This window comes from Heterocephalus glaber, unplaced genomic scaffold (genome assembly GCF_053883595.1).
Source record: "Heterocephalus glaber isolate CG9 unplaced genomic scaffold, H.glaber_assembly_v1.0 deba00001687, whole genome shotgun sequence".
Classification (NCBI taxonomy): domain Eukaryota; kingdom Metazoa; phylum Chordata; class Mammalia; order Rodentia; family Bathyergidae; genus Heterocephalus; species Heterocephalus glaber.
Genome location: NW_028258412.1, coordinates 13,782,538 through 13,804,114, shown reverse-complemented (window position 1 = coordinate 13,804,114; position 21,577 = coordinate 13,782,538). Strand labels below are relative to the sequence as shown.

Below are 21,577 nucleotides of genomic sequence, written 5' to 3'. Positions count from 1 at the left end.
TCGAACTTGGGACTTTGCACTTGCGAGGCAGGTGGCGGAACCACTGAGCTAAATCCCTGGTGAGATACTTTCTGTTCTTAATACTCTATATCTGTTATCAATGTCGTGGAAACTAGAGAGTATACAGATGAGTTTTGCGTCCTGCCTTAAAGGGAAAAGGTGATTAGTGCATTATCCCTGTGCAAACCATTATTTTGCTATCAGGCTCTCAGTCATGTGTCTCAGTCCTCAGGTGGCCTCCCTCCCTTGAGGCTGTTTGTCAGACTTTCTAGTGACCCCAGGGGACCCTGCCGGCACCACACAGAGAAATGTCCAGCCAAGCAACAGAATCATGAGCAATGATAGCCTATTGTTTTAACTCACCATGTTTGGGAAATGGCTTATTATGTAGCAATAGATAAATAAAATAGCCTCGAAGGGTATTTCAGCCCCAGTACTGTTTCAGAACATTCATACAGACAGCTGTGTACATATGTGTATGTGTGTGCATGCTTACACTTTCACCTAGAAGCTCCACATTTAGAAACTCATGATCAGGGGCTACTGTCTGACAAGTGTACAAAGTAGTACGAGGATGTTCATCGGTGCTAACTACACTTATAAAAACAATAGGCATGACCTAATTGTTCTGCCTGATTAGACTGGTTAAATTAATCCCATGTTCACCTGTGCCATGGGATACTATGCAGCCTTTGGGAATGACTTAAAACACCCTCCATAGGGAATGGTCTCCTTTTTATCATGGGAGCTTTGCACAAGTTTCACAGGGGCTGAACTGGGGCCTAACTGATCTAGCTTATGCAAATATTCATTAAGCCTCAGAATCTTCTGCTGTGGACATTTATTTAGGTGTCTAATGGAATCCACAAGCACAGGACTGAAGCCAAGAAGGATGCCACCTGTAATTCTTTCCCAGGACACCAGCTGGTGGCAACAGAGGAACCCCACACTGCGCCTCACGTACCAAAGGCCAAAGGCAAGCGACTCCACTTGAGATCATCTGTGCGGCTACGTCTTCCGTAAGAATCCACGAATACCCCAAATTCTGCAAGGGGTCAAGAGCACGGGGGCATTAGCACCAGAGGGGGGGCCATCAGTGACACACACTGTGACTGAGCCCAGGGGACATCGAGCCAGCTTTGGCTGGATTGCTAAAACCAGGGGACCTCTGCTGAGTTATTCCCAGTTTGATTAAAAAGAAGAATATTTTAATTTTAAAATCTTTAAATTTAGTACACTTTTTTTTAAAAAAAGAAAGAGGATTCAAGTGAAAGGGAGGGAGGCATGGAGGAAAGAAGGAACAGAAAGAGAGGGAGAGACAGAAAGATCCACAGGTTTAAAAAACAATTTTTTTGGCCAGGGATTTAGCTCAGTGGCATCGTCACGCCTGCCTGGCAAGTGCAAGGTCCTGAGTTCGATCCCCGGTTCCAAAAAAAAAAAAAACAATTTTTTTAAGGAAAGAAAATATCAAAAGAAAAAGAAGGAAGGTGCCAGAGAAAGAAAGGTGAGGAAGAGAGAGAAAGGAAAAGGAAAAGAGCAAGGATGAAGAAGGAAGCACTGGCTGCTTTTTGGAGAGAATGTAATGGAGTTGGGCCAGGTTAGTGCCAGGAAGGAGCCCTTGAGGGCCTCAGGGGTGCTGAATGGCACCCTCTGCACCTGCGCCAAGACCAGCCCTGGCCCAAAGCCCCACTGCCAGGCCCCAACCCGACAGACCCAGGCGCAGCCTCAGTGACTCACCGTGGAAGCACAGCAGGTACTCCTCTCGCTGCCCTGCGCTGTTCACCTGAACGATTGAGACAGGGAAGCTGTTGGACGAGGAGGCAAACACAGCAGGGGCCAAGGAGTGGTCGTTCTTGTCTAGGAATTCTGGAAAGGCAGGCGAGAAACGGGGCTTCAGGAATCATACCCAAGACTCGGAAAGGCCTGAGCCTCGCATGGGGCAGGTAAGGGGACGCTGGTCCTACCCTCCAGTGTGTACTGCTTCATGTCGATTTCGTAGAATTTGTTGGTTCCGATGAGGATACTGTAATTGGTAAAGTGGATACAGCTGCAGGGCTCTGAGGTCTCTATCTCCTGAGACAAAAGGGCAAAGAAGGATATGAGGGATGACACAGGACAGCCCTGATTCCATTACTATTCTGCTTCTGCCTCAAGCATCTAACAAGCCTCCCAGATGGTACCCTCAGACTTGCTCACACATCATACAAGCCCACTCTTGTGCTTCTCAGAGTGACCCGTTTTCTACCTCTTCCTGTTGCTCTAGGCAACCTAGACTTCCTCAGAAAGCAAAGTTTAACTGTAGCCAAAAAGGCTCAGAAACATCATTTCAATAAAAAGGCAAAATTTGTACTCTTCTCAGGGAATAAAAAAGACTGGAAAAAGACTTATTAACAAGGGCAGTCAGGACACATGGTTTTATTTTCCTTCTTTTTGCTAAGTTTCTAATCTGAACCTATATTATCTATCCAAATAGCACCTTCAGTATCATTACAATCTCAACTTCATTATCTGCTTCCTAATTATTTATACTTGTTTATAGGCCAACCCTAACATTATCAAAAGAGCCAAGACTTGCTGATTACAAATAGTAGCCACGGGTCATAAAAATGCAGTGATTTCTGAGAATTTTCCTGAAGCTAACAGTTCAGATTCTAATCAGCATCATCCTTATCACTAAATAATTACTGACCACCTACTAAGTATGAGGAAAATTTGAGATAGCATAATACAGTGAAGCAGTAGGGAAAAATCAAACTTCAGTTTGGGTCTCAACTTTGCACTTTGGGTTCTCTCCTAACACTAACTGTTGTGCTACCTAGAAACTGGGAAACTATTGTAAAAATTGTAGAATAGCCAGCTCAGTCCCTGGTACCAGCAGTCACTCAATAAACACCCAAAGTAAACTAACAAGATCCTGCCAGAACGAAACTGTTTCTCTCACAAGTGAGGACCCCTGAATATTAGTCACACCTCCCTTCACCTTGAGACTAATTATGAAAGCACCAGAAATAAAACAGGCATACAGTGGCAGAGCATCCTTAGTCTGGGGACAGCAAACACTTTGTGCAGAAGTGAGGAAAACTGAAGTGTCCAAACTGCAGTCATCATCACTACACTCTCTCCTCCCAGGAGAACCGGTGCCCCAATCACAAATCAGAGCAGAACCAGCATTGGTTTGTCCCTTATTAGCAGAAACCTCATCTAGATGCCAAGAAAGACTCTGGCAAGTGTCTTACTCAGGACTGCATCCTTCTCAGAAAGAGTGCCTTCCTTTTGCTGCCAGCTCAAACAAGTATCTCCTCCATCAGCTGCCTCTCTGCCTTGATAAAAGGCTGAACTCAGTGGGCCAGGCATGTAGGCAGTTTCCAAGCAGAAGAAAAGCAAGAAGGGAAACTGCAGCTACTGGAGGCTCTGGGTTCTTCCAGGAAAGGTCTCACTCTCTAGGGAAGTCATTCCATGGTGGAGGATGGCAGAGTGGAAGGGACAAGACACATGCTATTGCCCAAGATGGCACACTGTCCACATGGGCTTCCCAGGAGAGCAGGCAGACTGGGCCCCAACTTACCTTCCGAATGCAATACTTGCCAAGGTTTTCATTGTAGCGGAGGATGACAACTTTGCTGGGCATGGCTGCACAGATGCAGAGGCTGTTCTCAATCTGAAAGGCCATTGGAAAAATAAAGCCATATGAATACCAACTCTGCAGCAAAACTAGGAAAAGAACATGTTTTAAGCAGAGTCTCTCATCCTCAGTCCTGCTGACAGTTTGGATGTCATTCTGTGGTAGTGATGGGATGGGGGTCCTCTGCTTTGTAGGGTGATGGGCAGCATCATGGCCTGCCCCACTAGACAACTGTAGCATCCTCCAGGTGTGACAGTGAAAAGGTCTCTAGACTTTACCAACTGTCCCCCAGAGGACAGAATTGCCCCTGTCGGGAACCACTGCTTTAGCTGGGATCAGGAGAAGGAATCAGGGATCCACCTTACTCCACACATACTTTGGGTATGCACCTTTGGCTGGAGAAAAATTCTTTTGGCAACCTCATGCTGAAGGGAGGGGGATAAAGCAGTATGAGGGAAGGAAGAGGAAAGGTAGGAGAAATCGCTATAATAACTTAGAGAAAATTTCAGTCAAGGGGAATAGTTCTTAGCTAAGACGTATACATACAGAGTTCTACATCAAAACTCCTTTTAACTACAACAGTTGAATTCCTCTTTTCTCACCTCTCAGAACCAGACTTTTGGCATTCACAAAGAGAAAAGCAAAGAAAAACAAAGAAAAAGAGGCTTATTGCTCATATCCATCCTGAAATGAATGACAGCAGTTGGGGAGGAGGGAGGGAAAGGGGAAACAGGTAGGAAAATGGAAATTGCTGGTAATATTCTATTTCTTGAGTTGAGAGATGAGTTTGTGAATGTTTACTACATTATTGCACTTTATGATTTATATATATGTTCCCTACTTTTTAAAGTATTTCAAACAATACAATAAAAATAATCTCTGATTTTAAAAAACTAACTTTCAGAAACTACATGGCACATTCCTTTGTCTTTTTTGAGACACAGTCTAGCTATGCAGTTCCACGCCCAGCCACAATGCACATTTCTAATCAATCATTTATAGGACAAATTTTTTATCATGTAGAATGACTATAAGGAGTTTCCATATCAAAATTTACAGGGTCCAACTAAAATAGTAGTTAAGAGGAAAATGCATAGCCTTAAAAAGATTGTATTATAAAAATTGCCTAGAGGGCCGGGGATGTAGCTCAGCGGCACTGCACCTGCCTGCCAAGCTCATGGTCCTGAGTTCGATCCCTGGTAAGGAGTAAAAAAAGAAAAATCGCCTAAAAAATAAATTTTAAAAAGCATAGTAGGGGAAAACCAGGAAAAATTAAAAGAAGAAAAAACAAAGACAAAGGCAAAAACTAATCACAAAATAATGCTAGACTAGGGACAATCAGTAAAGCCCACAGCTGCTCCTTTTTAAAGGTTAATACAATTGAAATAAAAGACACAGTAGGAGTAATATTAGAGATGAAAAAGGTACTCTCACTGACTAGTCCTGCAGCCTTAGAACAGAGGTCTCTGGGAGTTTGGTCAAGTTCATAGGAGACGCTCAGTAAATGTGCCTGAGTGTTCACATGAGCAGCTGCCCGGGGGCTGGGTTCAGAGGAAGAAGAGGCAGTGATTTCCAAAAGCAGAAGTCTAGTAGCCCCAGGAGCTCCACAAATGCTTAATTTAGACTTCATTAGAGTTGTGCATGCATGTGTGCAAATACCCATGCAGATTCTTAACATTTTTAATGAAAAAAAATTTAAGGAGACAAAAAACTATATTTATGTGCCAAATTTCAATTTGCTGGCGATTATAGGAGCATTAACAAGGGCTCCAGTGAACTGATTTTATGCTTACAATTGGCCCTCTGCATCCACAGGTTCTGAATGTCCAGATTCAATCAGCATAGATGAAAAATATTCAAGAAAAAAACTGCATCTTTAGTAAATATGTGTAGACCTCTTTTTCTTATTATTGGTCACTAAACTATACAGTATAACAACTATTTACATAGGATTTATATGGTGTTAGGTATTAAAAGTAATCTAGAGATGATTTTTAAATATAGGAAAATGGATAGGTTATATGAAAATACCATGTCATTCTACACAGCATGAAGGACTAGAACATCCTTGGATCCTGGAACCAATCCTCTCCAGATACTGAGGGATGACTGTCTAAATGTCATAAATTAGAATCTGCAAACTTCTAGTAATAAAATGTCCCTTCATCTACTTCACACAGGTTAGAATTTTTTTAAGGCTCATGTTACAAACACACACATACTTTTTTAAACTATGGATCATCCTTTTAGTTTTATTAACCACATTTGCATTTTTCTTTTTCTTTTTTTTTTTGGTACCGGAGATAGAACTCAGGTCCTTGCGCTTGCAAGGCAGGCTGCAGAGCCACTGAGCTAAATCCTCAGCCCATTTGCATTTTTCTTTAAGAAATTCCCTTCAGATCCAAAGCCTATCCAAATTTCATGACTACCCCAATTATTACATGTGCCTAAAGGAAGCAAGAAAAATCCAACCCTGTCTGAGGTTACACAATTTTCAAATTCAAATCAATAAGGGCTGGAGACCGAAGGGCGGTGCCAATGTGAAGAATATTCCACCAGTGGAAGCCCGAAGAGAGCTCACCTTGCCGGCACCAAACAGGTGGCAGCCCTTGACAGCTTCGAAAATGTTAGGCGAGATGTCTGGCTGGGCAGGAAGGTGCGACTGTGCCAGAGACTGCTTTACTTTCTTCACATCCACCAGACACAGAGCCCGCTCTTCTCCTGAGAGGGAAAAGGCAGCCTCTGTCAGTTCGAAACCAAAGAGTATAGACTGGGGATTGGCGGGTAGGGGTCCAGCCCTGGAAATGAAGTAAAGCCACAGGAATCCAGGGCATAAACTCTTTTCCACACATCCCTACACAGCTTGAGTACCCTTTGTCTGAAATGCTTGGGACAGAAGTGCCTCAGATTTTGGATTTGAAATATTAGCGTATACATACTGAGCTATCTCAGGGACGAGTCCCAAGTCTTAACGTGAAATGCACATATGTCTCCTATACTTCTTATATACATAGCCTGAAAGTGGCTGCATACAATACTTTTAACGCACTTGAGTTTTGACTGCAATCCATCACATGAGGTCAAGTGTGGAATTTCCCACCTGTGGCAAAGTTGGCACTCAAAAAGTTTTAGATTCTATAGCATTTTGGATTTTGAGATTAGGGATGCTCAACTTATAAATATTTTAGGCCCATGTTTTCGATCTAAGATGAAAACATTTGGCCTTTGAGTCAAAAATTTCAGGAGAATAATTCTGCAGATATGAAATTGGAGAATGTGAACTAACCTTTCAAACTTGAAGAAAGAATATGTTAGAGAGCAAGAAGGGGACATTCTGCAAAACAACAGGCTTAGACGATTCATATACAACTGACTAGCTGAAGTCATAAAAGACAAAAGGAAGAATGAGGAACTGTTCCAGATTAAAGATAACTAAAAAGACATGATTAAATGCAATGCATTTTGTCTTAGGTTGTATCATGAATGGGGTGGGGGAATAGTATAGAAAACATTATCAGGGCCAAAGATAAAATCTGATTGGGCAGTGTATCAGATACCTGTATTACATAGCAAAAGTTAAGTTTCCTGAATATAAAAATTTTAACCTGTGAAACTATTCCACACGATACAATATGTCTAAGTCATTATATTCTGTCAAAACCCATAGGATGTAGAACACCAAGAGTGAAACCGAATGTAAACTATGGACTTTCTGTGATAATGATGTGCTAGTGCAGGTTCATCAATAGTAACAAACATACCAGTCTGATGTGGATGTTGATGATGGGGGAGCCTGTGTGTATGTGAAGGGAGAGGTACAGGGGAAGTCTCTGTACTTTCCTCTCAATTTTCTGTGAATCTAGCTCTCAAAATAAAATCAGGGAGAGAGGCAAACAGGGAGGGAAGGAGAGAGAGAGGGAGGGAGGGAGGGAGGGAGGGAGGGAGGGAAGGAAGGAAAATAGCTAAGAGATCCTGAAAGGCCTCTTCATGATCACATTATTTCATTCTCTGGACCTAGTCATGCCTGAAACAAGAGCCAATTATGAGTGTTTTAAACATTAAGCCTATGTATTACTGTTTTTCCATGAAAAAAAAAAAGCTGGGCTTGGTGGCCCACACCTGTAATCCCAGCACACTGGGAGGCTGAGGCAGGAAGATTGTAAGTTCAAGACTAGCCTGGGCAATTTAATGAGATACTATCTCAAAATAAAAAATAAAAAGGGCTGGAGATGTAGCTCAGTGCAAAGGTCCTGGGTTCAGTACACAGTACCAGAAAAAGAAAAGAACTCTCAGCAAAGAAAGAAAAAAATTGTGTCAATAGTCACATGAAGGAATGCCCTTGTTCATAGGCTGACATGCTGAAGAACCAATAATAAGCCTACAATAAACTTTCAAATACTTCAGATAAAAAGATGTGTGTGTGTGTGTGTGTGTGTGTGTGTGTGTGTGAGCACACAGATGTCAGCAAGTGGTGATTTAGTTGAAGGGTCTATGATTATGCACAGGCATAAGAAAGATTGGGCAGTAATCATGTAGAGATTGTGTATACCACGCAAGCTCTCAGAAGGTTACAGCTATAGTGGCACTAATGCAACTAGCAGAAGGGGTGGACTTTAATGAGTCTTCGAGGCTTGGTACTTGCTATGGCTTAGATAGTCTGGGCATTCCTCAAAGGTCCATGAGATTGGAGGCTTGGTGCCCAACATGGTAATGTTGGGAGGTGCTGGGAAACTTTTAAGAGGTGGGGCCTAGTGGGAGGTCTTTAGGTCATTGGGGCCTGCTCTAGGAAGGCAGTTCTTGCGAGACTTGCATTCTCATAAGAGGATTGTTATAAAAGGAGCAAGCTGGCCCCTCCCAGCTCTCCTGTATGGAGATGTCACCTTCTTGCTTCTGCACATGCTCCCACCATGGTATCTGCCATGAGGTGATACAGCTGAGGATGGCCCTCAAACCAGAGCTGGGCAGTTTGGATTTTGAACTTTTAGAACTGTGAGCTAAATAAACATCTTTTCTTCATTATTACCCTACCTCAGGTATTTTATTATAGTGATAGAAGGTTGACTAATGTTAGACTATGCTGAACGGGACAGCAAAGGGAACCAAATGTGAACAGAGAGAATCCATCAGTTGAAACTCGTCATCAACAGGGACACAGAGGAAAAGAGCTACCTCTGCTCCAAGCTGCTATCAGGAAGCTCTGACTTTGTGCTTCTCAAGCATGAAATTTGGCTTTCAAATTTTTCCCTTCAAAGTAAAGAAAAGGACTATGTCCTTGGCTTCACACCTGCTATCATGAGTAGTTTCTCCAGGTCCTTGATGATATATATTTGGAAGACTGCTCCAATTCCTGGGACATGGGTTAAGGAGTTTTTCAAGACATTCAGTGCATATAGCCCTTCCTCAGTGCCCACCAACACCACCTGTGAGGGCAGAAGTCAAAAGGCAGAATATAAGTACAGTTGCGTCACCAGGCAATCCCAAAGTGTAAGAGCAACAAAGCCTACTCAGCCTTTCGTTCTCCTGAGTGTGAGGCTGTAGCCAGTTACCAGCTGATGGTGCCCAGAAAATACTACCTGATCACTGAAGGGCAGTGTGCAGTTCATGTCTAGCCGGTCATCACCTTCCAGTTTCAGCAGGGAGTTTCCAAGCAATTTCTTTTCAAATGTGAAGGAAAGAGAAGAAAAAGAAGACATAATGAACAGAGAAATTTACAGTCAAGTGAAGAAGCACACACATCTGCTCTTAGCTGGCCCTCACTTTAAAATGTATTATTATTACTATGATTATTATTATTATTATTTTGCTGCTGGAGATTGAATTCAGGGCTTTGCATATGCTAAGCAAGTGTCCTAACACAGAGCTACATCTCTAGCCTCTTGCACTGTATTTTTATCAGAACTCCAAAAGCAAGAAGTAGGCATTACTGATCTCTCAGGGGCAGATGTTAAATAGCATCAGCTATAACTCAGCTTGGGTGCAGAAATGAGCATTATAGGTGCAAAAAGCTATTCTGTAATAGGAAATAAGCTGAAGATAGAGAAATTTCACCTGCCAAGGGTTAATAAGCCATATGGAAGATTCCTCCCCCACCCAGGCTGCAGAAGAGCAAAGTAGTGTCAGCAGCAAACCAATAAGCCTGATTCTCTTTACCTGAACACACGCAGGCAGAAGCTCGTAGGAAAAACAGTCACAGGCCAACTGTGCACATATTAATGTGGATTTCAGTAAAAGGCTCATGTATATAACAATAAAACAGTTCAAAACAAGCATACCCAGTGAGCAAAGATCTTCTCTGGAGGCTTATGGTTAAGCATTTTCCAATTGCTAACCCTTTAAGTGTTTATCAGGAACTAGTGTCTGAAAAGAGCTATTCAGACTTCAGTGGAACAAACGCTGATGAGCAATGAACAGTGTTTGCTTCCTAAAATGTTCTAGGGGGAGTGATGCCTATCAAGGCACACCTACATTTCTAACATCTTAAGGATAAGTAGGATTTCAAACCTGCCTATGAAAGAGCAAATAACTGCAGAAGCAACCAGGAAGGTTACAAAAAGCCTTCCTGAAGTAGATGTGGCCATTGGCGGCCTACATGCTGCTTCATAGCCAAAGTGCTTATAACTCAAAAAGAAGACATCTGAGTAAACAAGAGGATTTCCTTGTAAGTACATTGGCTGCTCTATTGCCATAACCAGGCTCAATCATGCCCCAAGACTTGGTGGATGGTGTTGCTTCCTCAACTCTACACAGCTGCAAAGGGAGGGCTTGTGTTGCTCCACTGCTACCTTGGAGCTTATGCCTTCACTGCCCCAAAAGCTGGCTATGACACAGTCTGGAGCCATCATGCCTCAGACAGAGAACCCAAGGGAAACCAAGACAGCCAACAGGATGCCCATCATTAAGATCAGTTACCCTCGTGCTCACTTCGGCAGCACATGTACTAAGATCAGTTACCAAAGACCAGCCCACTCTACAAAGACAAGCACCAGTGCCCATGTTCATACTCACAGCATCGGCTTCTGCCTTTTCCCTAGAAACTCTCCCACCTGCAACAACTGATTCTAAGGCGGTGACCCAGCGCTGTTTGTCAGGAAAGCTGGGAGCTAGCAAGTAGAGGGTTCTCCCAGGCCAGCAGGTGGTGTGCGGGTGAGACTCCATCTTCAGTATATATGGAACATCTAGGAGATTTCACAGAGAGCACAGGATTGGGTGTGGATTTCCCCCATTCCTACTGGTAGGCATGGCCCTGAGACATCAGAGAACCCATCAAACTATGAGAGTCTGTTACTGGTAAGATGGAGGAGCAGGGGATGGTTGGCCTCCTTGGCTCAGCCAACCCTCCATGGCCTTTCCAGCCTCTCCTGATTTGCCAAGCCCCACCCACATTCACAGTTGGTCTCTCCCAGGTTCCCTCACCTGCTTTGGCTGTGTTTGCGAGTTCAGAAGCACCAACGGCACCATGAATAGATACGTCCCCATCAGGAAGGCAGAGCTCAAATTCTTCCACCGGTCTCTGTCCAGCTTGTTGCAAAGAGGAAGGGCAGAAAGAAAAACAAAAGAACAGGAACAAGAACAAAGGGAGAAGACGAAGAGGAAGAGGAAGAGAAAGAGGCACAGGAAGAGGAAGAGGAAGAGAGAAGAGAAGGGAAGAGAGGAAAAGGGAGATAGGATACGCGTGTAAGGACAGATGCACAAGAACAAAGAAGGAAAAAGGTGTGCAGAGAAGGCAGAGGAGGGAAGATAAAAAAAAATAAAATGTGTCAGATGAGTAGCACAGTCAAATTTCTGATGACGATGCGGATTTATGGGCTAGTTGGCTGAGACGGAAGTTCTCTGAAGGTGTATTAGCAGGTGGAATCTTCAGGGCAGCACCCTGCGAGTTCTTCAGGGGGAAGACCTATAGATGTGAGTATCGCACCAATAACCTTTAGAGAAGTCATTTGGCTTTTCATTTTCAAAAATGGGAAAGTGGAGAAGGCTCACGAGGCAGTCCAAAAACAAAAACAAAAACAAAAAAGCCTTCACACCAACACTGGGAGACCTGGGTTAACCACGTGCAATGAAATTCCCCCTGAATTATTAATTTACCTTCTCTGGCTTCACTGTCATAAATGAGGACTTTTGATCCCTCCAACACAATGTATTTCCTGTCCCAACCTTGCTGTCCACGTTTATTATTCCTAGGGAAAAAAGACGGGGAAGAAAAAGGTTTGAACTTAGAAGTATCAGGCTTGATGAAGGAGGAAGAGGAAGGAGAGGAGAATTCTAGAAGGGAATTCCCAGAAAATACCAGGAGTAGAAGGTAGCTTGGGGCCTCCATGCAAGCACTTACTGGAGCCAAACCAGCTCCACAGCAATACCTGGGCACCTTCATCCACCCTTCCAGGTGTAGGCTGCTGCTGGGTTCTTTGCTCTGGAGACCTGGGGAGTTCATTTTGTCACGGCAGAAGGCCTCAGTGAAGTGTGTGGCATATTCGGCAGGCAAGCCACAGGTGGCTGGCAAGCAGGTGGAGCACTTGGGATGACACATCACCTGACATTCTAGGGAAGAACAACGAACAGCCTGAAAACACGTTCTGCTGAGCTCAGACTATTCCCTTCCTCTGCCATCCAAGCCTAGCTCTTCTCCACCCTCATCCACCCAGGCACCCAGGTAATTCCTAAGTTTTCCCAGGTGCCAGAGCCCTACTGGGAGAGGAAAAGAGAAAGCCACGTGCTCTCAATTCAGTTTTCCTGGCTTCACTTCAGGCCACCCACAAACACGTGTGTAAAGATGTTTGCATGTTTCAGCTGGAGCCAGGTGGGAAGAGACCAGCCTGACACAAAGAGGCTGGAAATTAGCAAAGATCAAGGCATTTTGTACATCGAGCTGGAGTCACGAGCCGACGACATGAATGAAATCATTGCTTTTGCAGGGGAAAAATAGTGTCCTCCCACTGAAATGAAAAGCTCGAAAGTGAATGCATTATATGATGAGGAATTAGCAAAACATCTCCTCCATCAGATGGAGGCACATAGGCGCCCACTGCAGATACACAAACACTGCTCTTACCAAGACATTTGGATGCCTGGCGTCCAAAGTGCACAGTATCCAGACACACAGCACACTTTGTGGCTCGCATGTTCAGTCCTACATTAAATCGGTGAGGAATATTGTGGTGCATGCGCTCCTTAAGACGCCGACTAAATTCTGAAGGAAAAATGTTTAATAATTGTTAAAGTGCTGCAAAGGAAAATGAAAAGATAATGCACAGAATGGAGAAAATATTTGCAAACCATATCTGATTAGAGATTTGTGTCTAGGGTCTATAAAGAACTCTCACAACCCAGTAATAAAAAGAAAACCCAACTAAAAAAATGGGTCAAGGATTTGAATAGATTATCTTCCCAGAGAGGATAAATAAATAGACAATAAGCACTCAAAAAAGATGCTCAACATCGTTAGTAATTAGGGAAACACAAATTAAAACCACTAGTGAGATGGGAGCGAGGATCTAGCTCAGTGGTGCTGCCACCTGCCTCACAAGCGCAAGGTCCCGAGTTTGATCCCCGGTACCAAAAAAGAAAGTTAAACACAGAATTCTCAAATGACCCAGAGTCCTCTCCTAGGTATATACCCAAGAGCACTGAAAACATATGTCCATGCAAAAATATGATACAGAGGATTGAACCCAGGCCCTTCACACTAGCTACATCCCTGGTTGTTTTGTTGTTATCGCTGCTGTTTGTTTGCTTGTTTCTTCTTTTGAGACAGGGTCTCCCCTAACTCACAAAGTTGTCCAGGCTGGGCTTAAACTTGTGATCCTTCTGCCTCAGCTTCCCAGGGTCCTGGAATGACAGATGTGCACCACCATACCCAGCTCTAGCAGCACAATTTGTGAAAGCAAAAGGAAGAAACAACCCAAGTACCCACTAATGGGTTAATGGATAAGGAAAATCCTCTATCCACCCAATGGAACATTATTCAGCCACTCAAAGAAACAAAGTACTGCAGTCTCCACAGCTCAGGTGCACGGGAGAATGGAGGGCACCTGCTAACAAGTTGTTTGCCTGTTTGGGGGAGGGTGTTCAGAACTTACAGTGTGGTGACGGTTGCACAACCTATGAACTCACTTAAAAACAAGAAATTGTACATTTTATTAATTTTTTTTTATTATTATTTATTTCTTTATTGGTACTGGGGATCGAACTGGGGTCCTTGTGCCTGCACAGCAGGCAGCGAAACCACTAAGTTAAATCCCCGACCCCAAGAAATTGTACATTTTAAATGGGTGAATTATACAGTATGCAAATTATATCTCAATAAAGCTATTAAATCTTTGAGCAAGTTAGGTACAGATTGTGAAATTATTTCAACAGATGTATCTAGATTTAATGAATCAACTTAAAAATTTCCATTGTCTCATTAGGAGTTAGGATGTATTTAAGAACACAGTCATGGTAGAAGAATGACTATTTGACAGTATCCTTATTTGTGTGCATAAAGAAACAAACCTTGAAATCAATTATTTATAAATATTTTAGTCATGAAAAGCTTTCTTTTCCAGATTAAATCATATCTAGGCATTTTCAAAATCCAATTTAAAAATCACTACTAAGAATTACAGAATTTCTAATTACTAAATATATGAACTGACTAGAGTACTTTCCTTTTATGCCCAGTTTTTATATGATCTCTTTTTATTCAAAATTCAATTTTTTTCTGAAATAATCGATGCTTACATTTATATGCCAGTCTGCTAAAATCAACAAAGCCAACCTTTTTTCCCCATTTACTAAGCTCCCTTTCAACAATGAAGTGACCTGACTTATTAAAGGCAACTTTAAATAGAAGAGTGCCAGATGCAAATTTCTGAATCCCCATCTGGTAGGCTGTCTTTATGTCACCCCCTTCCCTTCCCAGAAAGTCATAAGGAACAAATAAACTTGCATGCGCTGTGAATCAGGTACGGTGCACTACACACGGAGGAGGAGGCATTCACATATCTAGGGAAGCTGTTCTCTGGCCTTGTCCATGGGCACCACAGCCAGGAACAATTCCTTCCTCAAAGTTACCATCACCATTTGGATGTAAAGCTCTTTGATTTAAGGTGTTATATAAATATAGGAACAAGATGACCTCATGGTCGAAGAAAAGGATAACAACAACACAAAGTATTATGGAAACACGGGAACAAGATGACACCATGGTTGGAGAAAAATAACAGCAGCAACAAAATGCCCTCAGGATTAATAATCAAATTAGGGTGTGATGGTAATGCCATGACACTAAACCACAGCTCTATTCTTCTCCCCAAGGCTTTTCTAGTCACCCCGCCACCTTCTTTTTGGTTTTTTGACAATGTCTCGCTATGCAGTTCAGGCTGACCTTGAACTCACTGTATAGCACAGGCTGGCCTCCAACTCCTGGTGATTCTCCTGCCTCAGCCTCCCAAATGCTGAAATTGAAGACATGCACCACCATACCCAGCTTCCTTGGCCTTTTTTAAAAAAACTTTTCATCTCTAGGTGAACAGAGTACTGATGAGATCACAAAGAAAACCCTTTGCCCTATTGGTAATCATATAAATTGGCACAAACTATCAACACATGAAACGCATATAACTTTCAACCCAATGATTCACTTCCCAATAATTCATCCAATAAGGAAAAATGTGTTCCAGGCACTCTTCTTATAGTGGATTTATATACTTAGAATATAGACAGAACTTGAAAAATTAACCCCTTAAAAACAAATAACTCAATCAACAAATGAGCAAATGAACTGAATAGATACTTTTTAAAGGAAATATAAAGGATCAAACAGTATATGAAAAACTGTTCAACATCTTTACTGATTAGAGAAATGCAAATCAAAGCTACATTGACATGGGGCCAGCAATTTAGCTCAGTGGTTCTGCCGCCTGCCTTGCAAGCGCAAGGACCTAAGTTCAATTCCTGGTACTAAAAAAAAAAAAAAAAGCTACACTGACATTCCATCTCACCCCACTAATAACTATCATCACGGGCTGGGGATGTAGCTCAGTGGCCCTGCACCTCCCTTGCAAGCGTAAGGTCCTGAGTTTAATACCCAGTACCAAAAAAAAAAAAAAAGAATAGCTATCATCAAGAATACTAAAAACAATAAATGAATTCTTCTACCTGGCTGGTGAGAATGTAAACTGGTACAACCACTGTGGAAATCAGTATGGAGATTCCTCAAAAAACTAAAAGTAGAAATAATACTTGATCTAGCTATAACACTTCTTGGTATATTTCCAAAAGAATTAAAGACAGCATACTACAATTTTAGGTGAATAGCCATGTTTATGGTGTGCAATTCAAAATATCTAAACTGTGGAAACAGCCTCGCTGCCCATCAACATGTGAATGGACAAAGAAAATGTGATATATATACACAATGGAATATTACTCAGCCATAAAGAAGAACAAAATCACATTACTAGCAGAAAAATGGATGGAACTGGAAACCACCATATTACATAAGTCAAATAAGGCAGTCTCAGAAAGTTAAATGTCACACATGTTCTCTTCTAAACATAAATAGATTCTCTTCTAAAAATAAATGAGAATGACAGGAAACTAGAACACAGACTTTTAAATATGGGGAAGGGAATGTGGGGAGGAGTTAGAGAGATGAAAATAATCAAAATATGTTTAGTATATGTAACAACATACCAAAACAAATCTCATTAGTCTGTTTTACAATATGCACTGATTAAAAAAATGTATCCCAGGGCCAGGGATTTAGCTCAGTGGTTTCGCCGCCTGTTGCACAAGTGCAAGGACCCGAGTTCAATCCCTGGTACCAAAAAAAAAATGTATCCCACAGACTCAATACCTACCAAGATGTAGGATGTTCTTTGTAGGGCATCTATGGTAACAGGGGATTGAAAACAATGTAAACGCCCATCAACAGGGGTCTGGCTTAATGGGTGACTCATAGACCCACACCATGGAATACTATGTAGTCCTTTGAAAGAATGAAACAGTTCCATATTTATTAATATGAAACACTATCAGATAATACTTTATCTAAAAGGTTTCTTGCAGTGTAAAAGATAGTGTTATGTTATTTATTACAAAAAGAGGGGCATTTTCTCATATTCTTGATACATATTTAGGGCTGGGGATGTAGCTCAGAGCTACAACATTTGCCCAGCATGCATGAGGTCCTGGGTTCAACCCCAGTACCATCAAAAAGAAAAAATTTTCTTACCTTATATATATTCATATAAGACATGTGATTGTGTACATGATCTACCCCTGGATGAATACGATGATTGAAAGCAATGGTTGACTCTGAATAAGGGATGTGGCAAAGGGGGAAGACTTTTTTCTCTTTATCATTTAGTATTATTTGTCATTTTTACTATATGATTGCATTTCTTAGAAAGTTAAAAAAAAATTCTACACAACTCCAACAGCCCATAAGAATGGATTATGGTTTGGCCAGCCATGGAAACACATGCCTGTAACCTCACTTACTTGGAAGACTGAGACAAGACAATCACAAATTCAAGCCTAATGTGGGCAACTTAGTGAGGTTTCATTTCAAAATAAAAATTAAAAAGGGCTGGGGATGTACAGCTTAGTATTCCCTGGGTTCAATCTGCAGTACAGTACTGCAAAAAGAAAAAGAACGGATATGGTTTGAATGAGTCTTTCCTAAATTCATATGATGATGATACTGAAGTGGGGTCTCTGGGAGGTCCTTAGCATTAGATGAGCCATAAGGGTGGGGATCCCCCAATGGCATTTATGAGAAGACAAAGAGAGACCCGATATAACACGCTTACTCTGTCTTGCCATGTGGTACCCTCCACCATGCTACGGTGCAGCAAGAAGGTGCTCACCAGCTGTAGCACCAGCCTCTTGGACATCCAGCCTTCAGAACTGTGTGTCAAATAAATTACTTTTCTTTATAAACTACCTACCCTCAGGGATTTTGTTATAGCCACTGAAAATAAATTAAGACAGAAACATACCCTCTGGAGTTGAAGACTCTTTCCTGCGGCTAGAAGGTGGTGCGAGCAGGCTCATGGCACTGGGCTGGTGCTCAGGTGACCGTACAATGGCGGACATGGCGATTTGCTGCCTCGCAGTGGCTGGCGTAGATGGGTGAGGGTGGTCCGTGGCTTTGCGATGGGCAGCTGCAGAGAAAGCAAAACAATGCCTTTCAGTTACCTGAGTCACCAAGGGCCAGATTAAGCAGACTGCCCCTGGGCTGTCTTTCAAGGACCCAAGACCAAAAGGACATGCATCGTGTCAACTTGGCAAGACCAGGGAAGTTGTAAATATTTTAGACTTGGGACATCTGGACTGAAAAATTCTTAGGCCATAAACTAAGATGCTAAACTACTCTTGGCCAGTCTCATAGAGATCAGTCCTCTGTCTTGTCCACAGCCTCAAGCACTTTGCAGAGAGCCCCTACCTTCCTCTCGGGCGGAGCGGAGCTCAATGCGGGTCTTCTGAAGGGCTTCCTCTAGCTCTGCACAGCGAGCTTTCTCCTTCTCCAGGGCCAGCTTCAGCTCATTGTACTGCAGAGGAACCTGTGTGGGCAAAGCAGGGTCCTCTTTCCGTCGACTAAATAAACCCTAGCAATGGAAACAGAGATATCTCCTAACTCCTGGAGACTGGCACTGCATACTAGCTAAAGGAAAGCTGACTCGGGACGAGCAATCCACCAAGGCCAGGCGCAATACTCACTGTAAGTGTGTTTAGTAAAAATGGCAGGTGAAGGGGGAAAGGGGGGCTGAGCCTCAGCCCGTTCCAGCCAGCTGAAAAAAGAGTGGGGTGTGGGAGTTTTCACCAAGAGGGTTAAAGATGCTTGATTTGCTACCACCTCTTCCTTTAGTAATCCAATGACAGAAAATTCATCTCCTGAGAGCTTTTCACCCTCAAGAAATGGAATCAGGAGAGATGGAGCATGGACCCAGGAGAGGGAGTTCAGAGGCCACTCCTGCCTTTGAACTTGCCTCATAGTGCTTAGTTACAAGACACAGAGAGGGGTGCTTTTAAAAGAAAATGACATCAAAACAAGGGGCTTAATTAAAAAATGTAAATAGAAATACTTATTGTACATGGAAGACAAAAAGGAAAATAAAATAATGCAACTGAAACAAAATTAACCTAGAAAAATAATAAATGGAAACACCCTAACTACATCAAATGACATAACCAGACAACAGTTTGCTGTTAAAATAAAAAAGATTAAATATCATAAGCAGAGCAAACATATACAGTCACACAGTATGCAACAAAGCCCTTCAGTGAAGCCACCATTTGATAGAGACAGGCAGCCTCTGAATGCTGCACTCAAGATGGCATAGGGACACGGGAACCAACCATTGCTTTCAGTCCACCTGACCTTTCTTCTAGGTATTTCAAGTCATCAAGTTCTTTCCTATAAAACCAATGCCAGGGGCAGGGATTTAGCTCAGTGGTTCCGCTGCCTGCTTTGCAAGCACAAGGTCCAGAGTTCGATCCCAGGTACCCCTCCAAAAACAAAACAAAAAAAAAACAGATGCCACAGCCACCATGGTGTACTAAGGCCTTTGGAAGGAACTGCAAGCTCCTTAGGCAGCTTTCTGGAACTGAGGACATTTAGCCAACCTCAGTCAAGGACGTCAGTGGTTTGAGAAAGCACAGACTGGGTTTATGAAAAGAGATCTTCCCATGCGTACCTATACATATCCCTGTCCATGGTTTGGGTTTTTGTTGGCAGTGTTTAATTTATATGTTATAACTTTAAAGGGATGGTTCAGTACTAATGGAAGGTATAGCTGTCCAGCCAGGCACTTGGGACAGTCACTTCAACTCCCTGGGTTCAGTATCTTAGTAGTACTTAAACAATCAAAAGCACTGGACAAGATCATTTATAAGACCTTCCTACAATCCCATAAAGGTGACTTTCAAGCTGGCCTACTCTCCCAAACATGTGACCTACTAATCCTTCTGAAGCACCATATACAAGACCTGCTAATCCCTCTAGAGTCCTGCACAATGATCTTCAAATCTATTTGGAGCCCTCTAAAGATGATCTATGCATAAACCTTTCTCTCTTCTCTCTGCACACCCCCTGCCATCTTCTGTGTGGTGTGGTAGGTGTGGGTGTGGGTATGTGATCACTCCCTTAGTAGAGAAAGGAACTATGATTTTAATGGCTATGAACATAAAGAACTTTGTTAGATTTGACCAGTGATATCATCTGATAAAGGTTATTTCCAAATCTATTTTTCAACCCAAAATAAAAGAAGAAAAGGTACATTTTTTTCTTCTATGTTCCTATGATTTCACATCACAGTGGTGCCCATTGAGTCATGAGTGATGGAGTGAAACTGCCAATCCCATGTGTCAAACCCTTTGACCCACCTTTTTCTTTTTAGCAGGTTGGTCCATTTTAGCTTGCAGAAAATCGATGAGTTTGGTTTGTTGAGAAATAGTGCCTTCCATTTTCACCTTTTCATGAGAATAGAGAACCTAAAATTCACAAAACAAAAATTACCCCAGAGGCAGATAGAGGTATACTTTTTAAACTTGGTACTTTAAGAAAGTAACAGTAAAACTGTTAGGACATTAGTATAGGAAAATTCAAAACACACAGCACTGGACGAAAATTTATTTAGTTCTAATTTTATCATAAGGGAAAAAATAAGACGGATAGGTATATGAAAAAGTAAAAATAATAATTAATTACAGGATCCAGGTGGTAGTCACTGTGGAGATTTTCCAACTTCTCTGAAAGTTTGTAAAATTTTACAATTAAAATGTTGGAGAAATATACACAGTACACAGCATAAAGATACTGACCAAATTACCAGAGGCTTTTTGACATCAAGCTTTGCCTCAATAGACTCCCAAATACACGCACACACATGTGCATGCACCTGGGGCTGTGGTTGGAACCCCAGGCTTCACACACACTAAGCACATGCTCTACCACTGAGCTCCACCCCCAGCCCTGCAAACAACTTTCAATCAGATTCCCTTTCCCAGTCCCTACCTGAATATTTTCCAGCTGATATTCGAGATCACTTCTTTCTGTCTTCAACAGATCAGCCCGATCAAGAGCTTCTTGAAGCCCTTGAGTGAGACGGAAAATGTGGTTCTTCTGTAGGTCCATCTGCTGCTGTAACTTGGCTTGCTAGTGGGAAGAAGGCCCGGAGAAAGGCTCAACACCATACAGAATACAGCTTGCTCCCCACTGCTCCTAGCCCCTGCTAGGTTCAGGCTCACAATGAAAGTTCAGCTTTTGAAACCATCTCTTTTCAGAAATACCACTTGTCTTTATTCTAAAATGATGTGGTCATGGTTAAAAAGAATTTTCAAGGGGGCCAGGGATTTAGCTCAGTGCTGCTATGGACTGCCTTGCAAGCACAAGGTCCTGAGTTTGATCCCCGATACCAAAAACAAACAAACAAAAAAATTGGCAAGGAAATTTTGGATAGACACAAATCACAGGATCCTGTCTATTAACAAGAAGTCCATGCTCAGGATCTGCCTTGCCAGTTAGCCTTATAACTGACTATGCTTTGGTACCTAAGTGCATAAGCTTTCTGACATGACTGTGAATGCAGTGCAATTCAGTGCCATGTTAACTAAGATCCATGTGTCCCTATCTTTTGGTTTTAAGATCTGAATGGCTGTTAGGAAAAATCACTGTGTAGGCAGTGTGGAATATACAAAGAGGAATTATATCACCCCTAACTTCACGAGTACCATGATTCACACAGAATAGCCACAATTATATTGTGAGGAGAAGACAAGATCTCCAGATATGCTACAGCACTTGATAAAACCCAGAAACACTTCAATTCAGTACACTGGAAATAGTTGTGCTGCAAATCTCTCTCCAATTTTTACATTTGAAGTCAACCAGAAAAGGGCAGGTTATGGAGATACTGCTTTTATGGTTCTCTTTCCTAAGAAGTGTCTATTTCTTTCCTAAAATGTGTT

The 21,577-nt window shown here is 42.3% G+C and overlaps 1 protein-coding gene across 18 annotated transcripts in view; it reads right to left on the bottom strand.

Moving 5' to 3' along the window:
• Positions 1-21,577, bottom strand: part of Cit (citron rho-interacting serine/threonine kinase) — a 169,135-nt gene that overhangs the window by 10,313 nt on the left and 137,245 nt on the right. For 6 of the 18 annotated variants that reach the window (XM_021257359.2, XM_021257360.2, XM_021257367.2 and 3 more), the window contains 17 exons: positions 20,625-20,765; positions 19,994-20,101; positions 18,054-18,216; positions 17,608-17,772; positions 12,672-12,809; positions 11,980-12,160; positions 11,708-11,799; positions 11,036-11,140; positions 10,628-10,797; positions 9,773-9,820; positions 9,196-9,276; positions 8,907-9,042; positions 6,204-6,343; positions 3,566-3,658; positions 1,965-2,073; positions 1,738-1,866; positions 965-1,045 (listed from right to left, as the gene is read on the bottom strand). In XM_021257359.2, coding sequence (XP_021113018.2) covers positions 965-1,045; positions 1,738-1,866; positions 1,965-2,073; positions 3,566-3,658; positions 6,204-6,343; positions 8,907-9,042; positions 9,196-9,276; positions 9,773-9,820; positions 10,628-10,797; positions 11,036-11,140; positions 11,708-11,799; positions 11,980-12,160; positions 12,672-12,809; positions 17,608-17,772; positions 18,054-18,216; positions 19,994-20,101; positions 20,625-20,765 — 2,080 coding nt within the window. The remainder of the gene's footprint in view (positions 1-964; positions 1,046-1,737; positions 1,867-1,964; positions 2,074-3,565; positions 3,659-6,203; positions 6,344-8,906; positions 9,043-9,195; positions 9,277-9,772; positions 9,821-10,627; positions 10,798-11,035; positions 11,141-11,707; positions 11,800-11,979; positions 12,161-12,671; positions 12,810-17,607; positions 17,773-18,053; positions 18,217-19,993; positions 20,102-20,624; positions 20,766-21,577) is intronic. The other 12 variants (XM_021257364.2, XM_021257368.2, XM_087198422.1 and 9 more) reach the window with 3 other exon arrangements.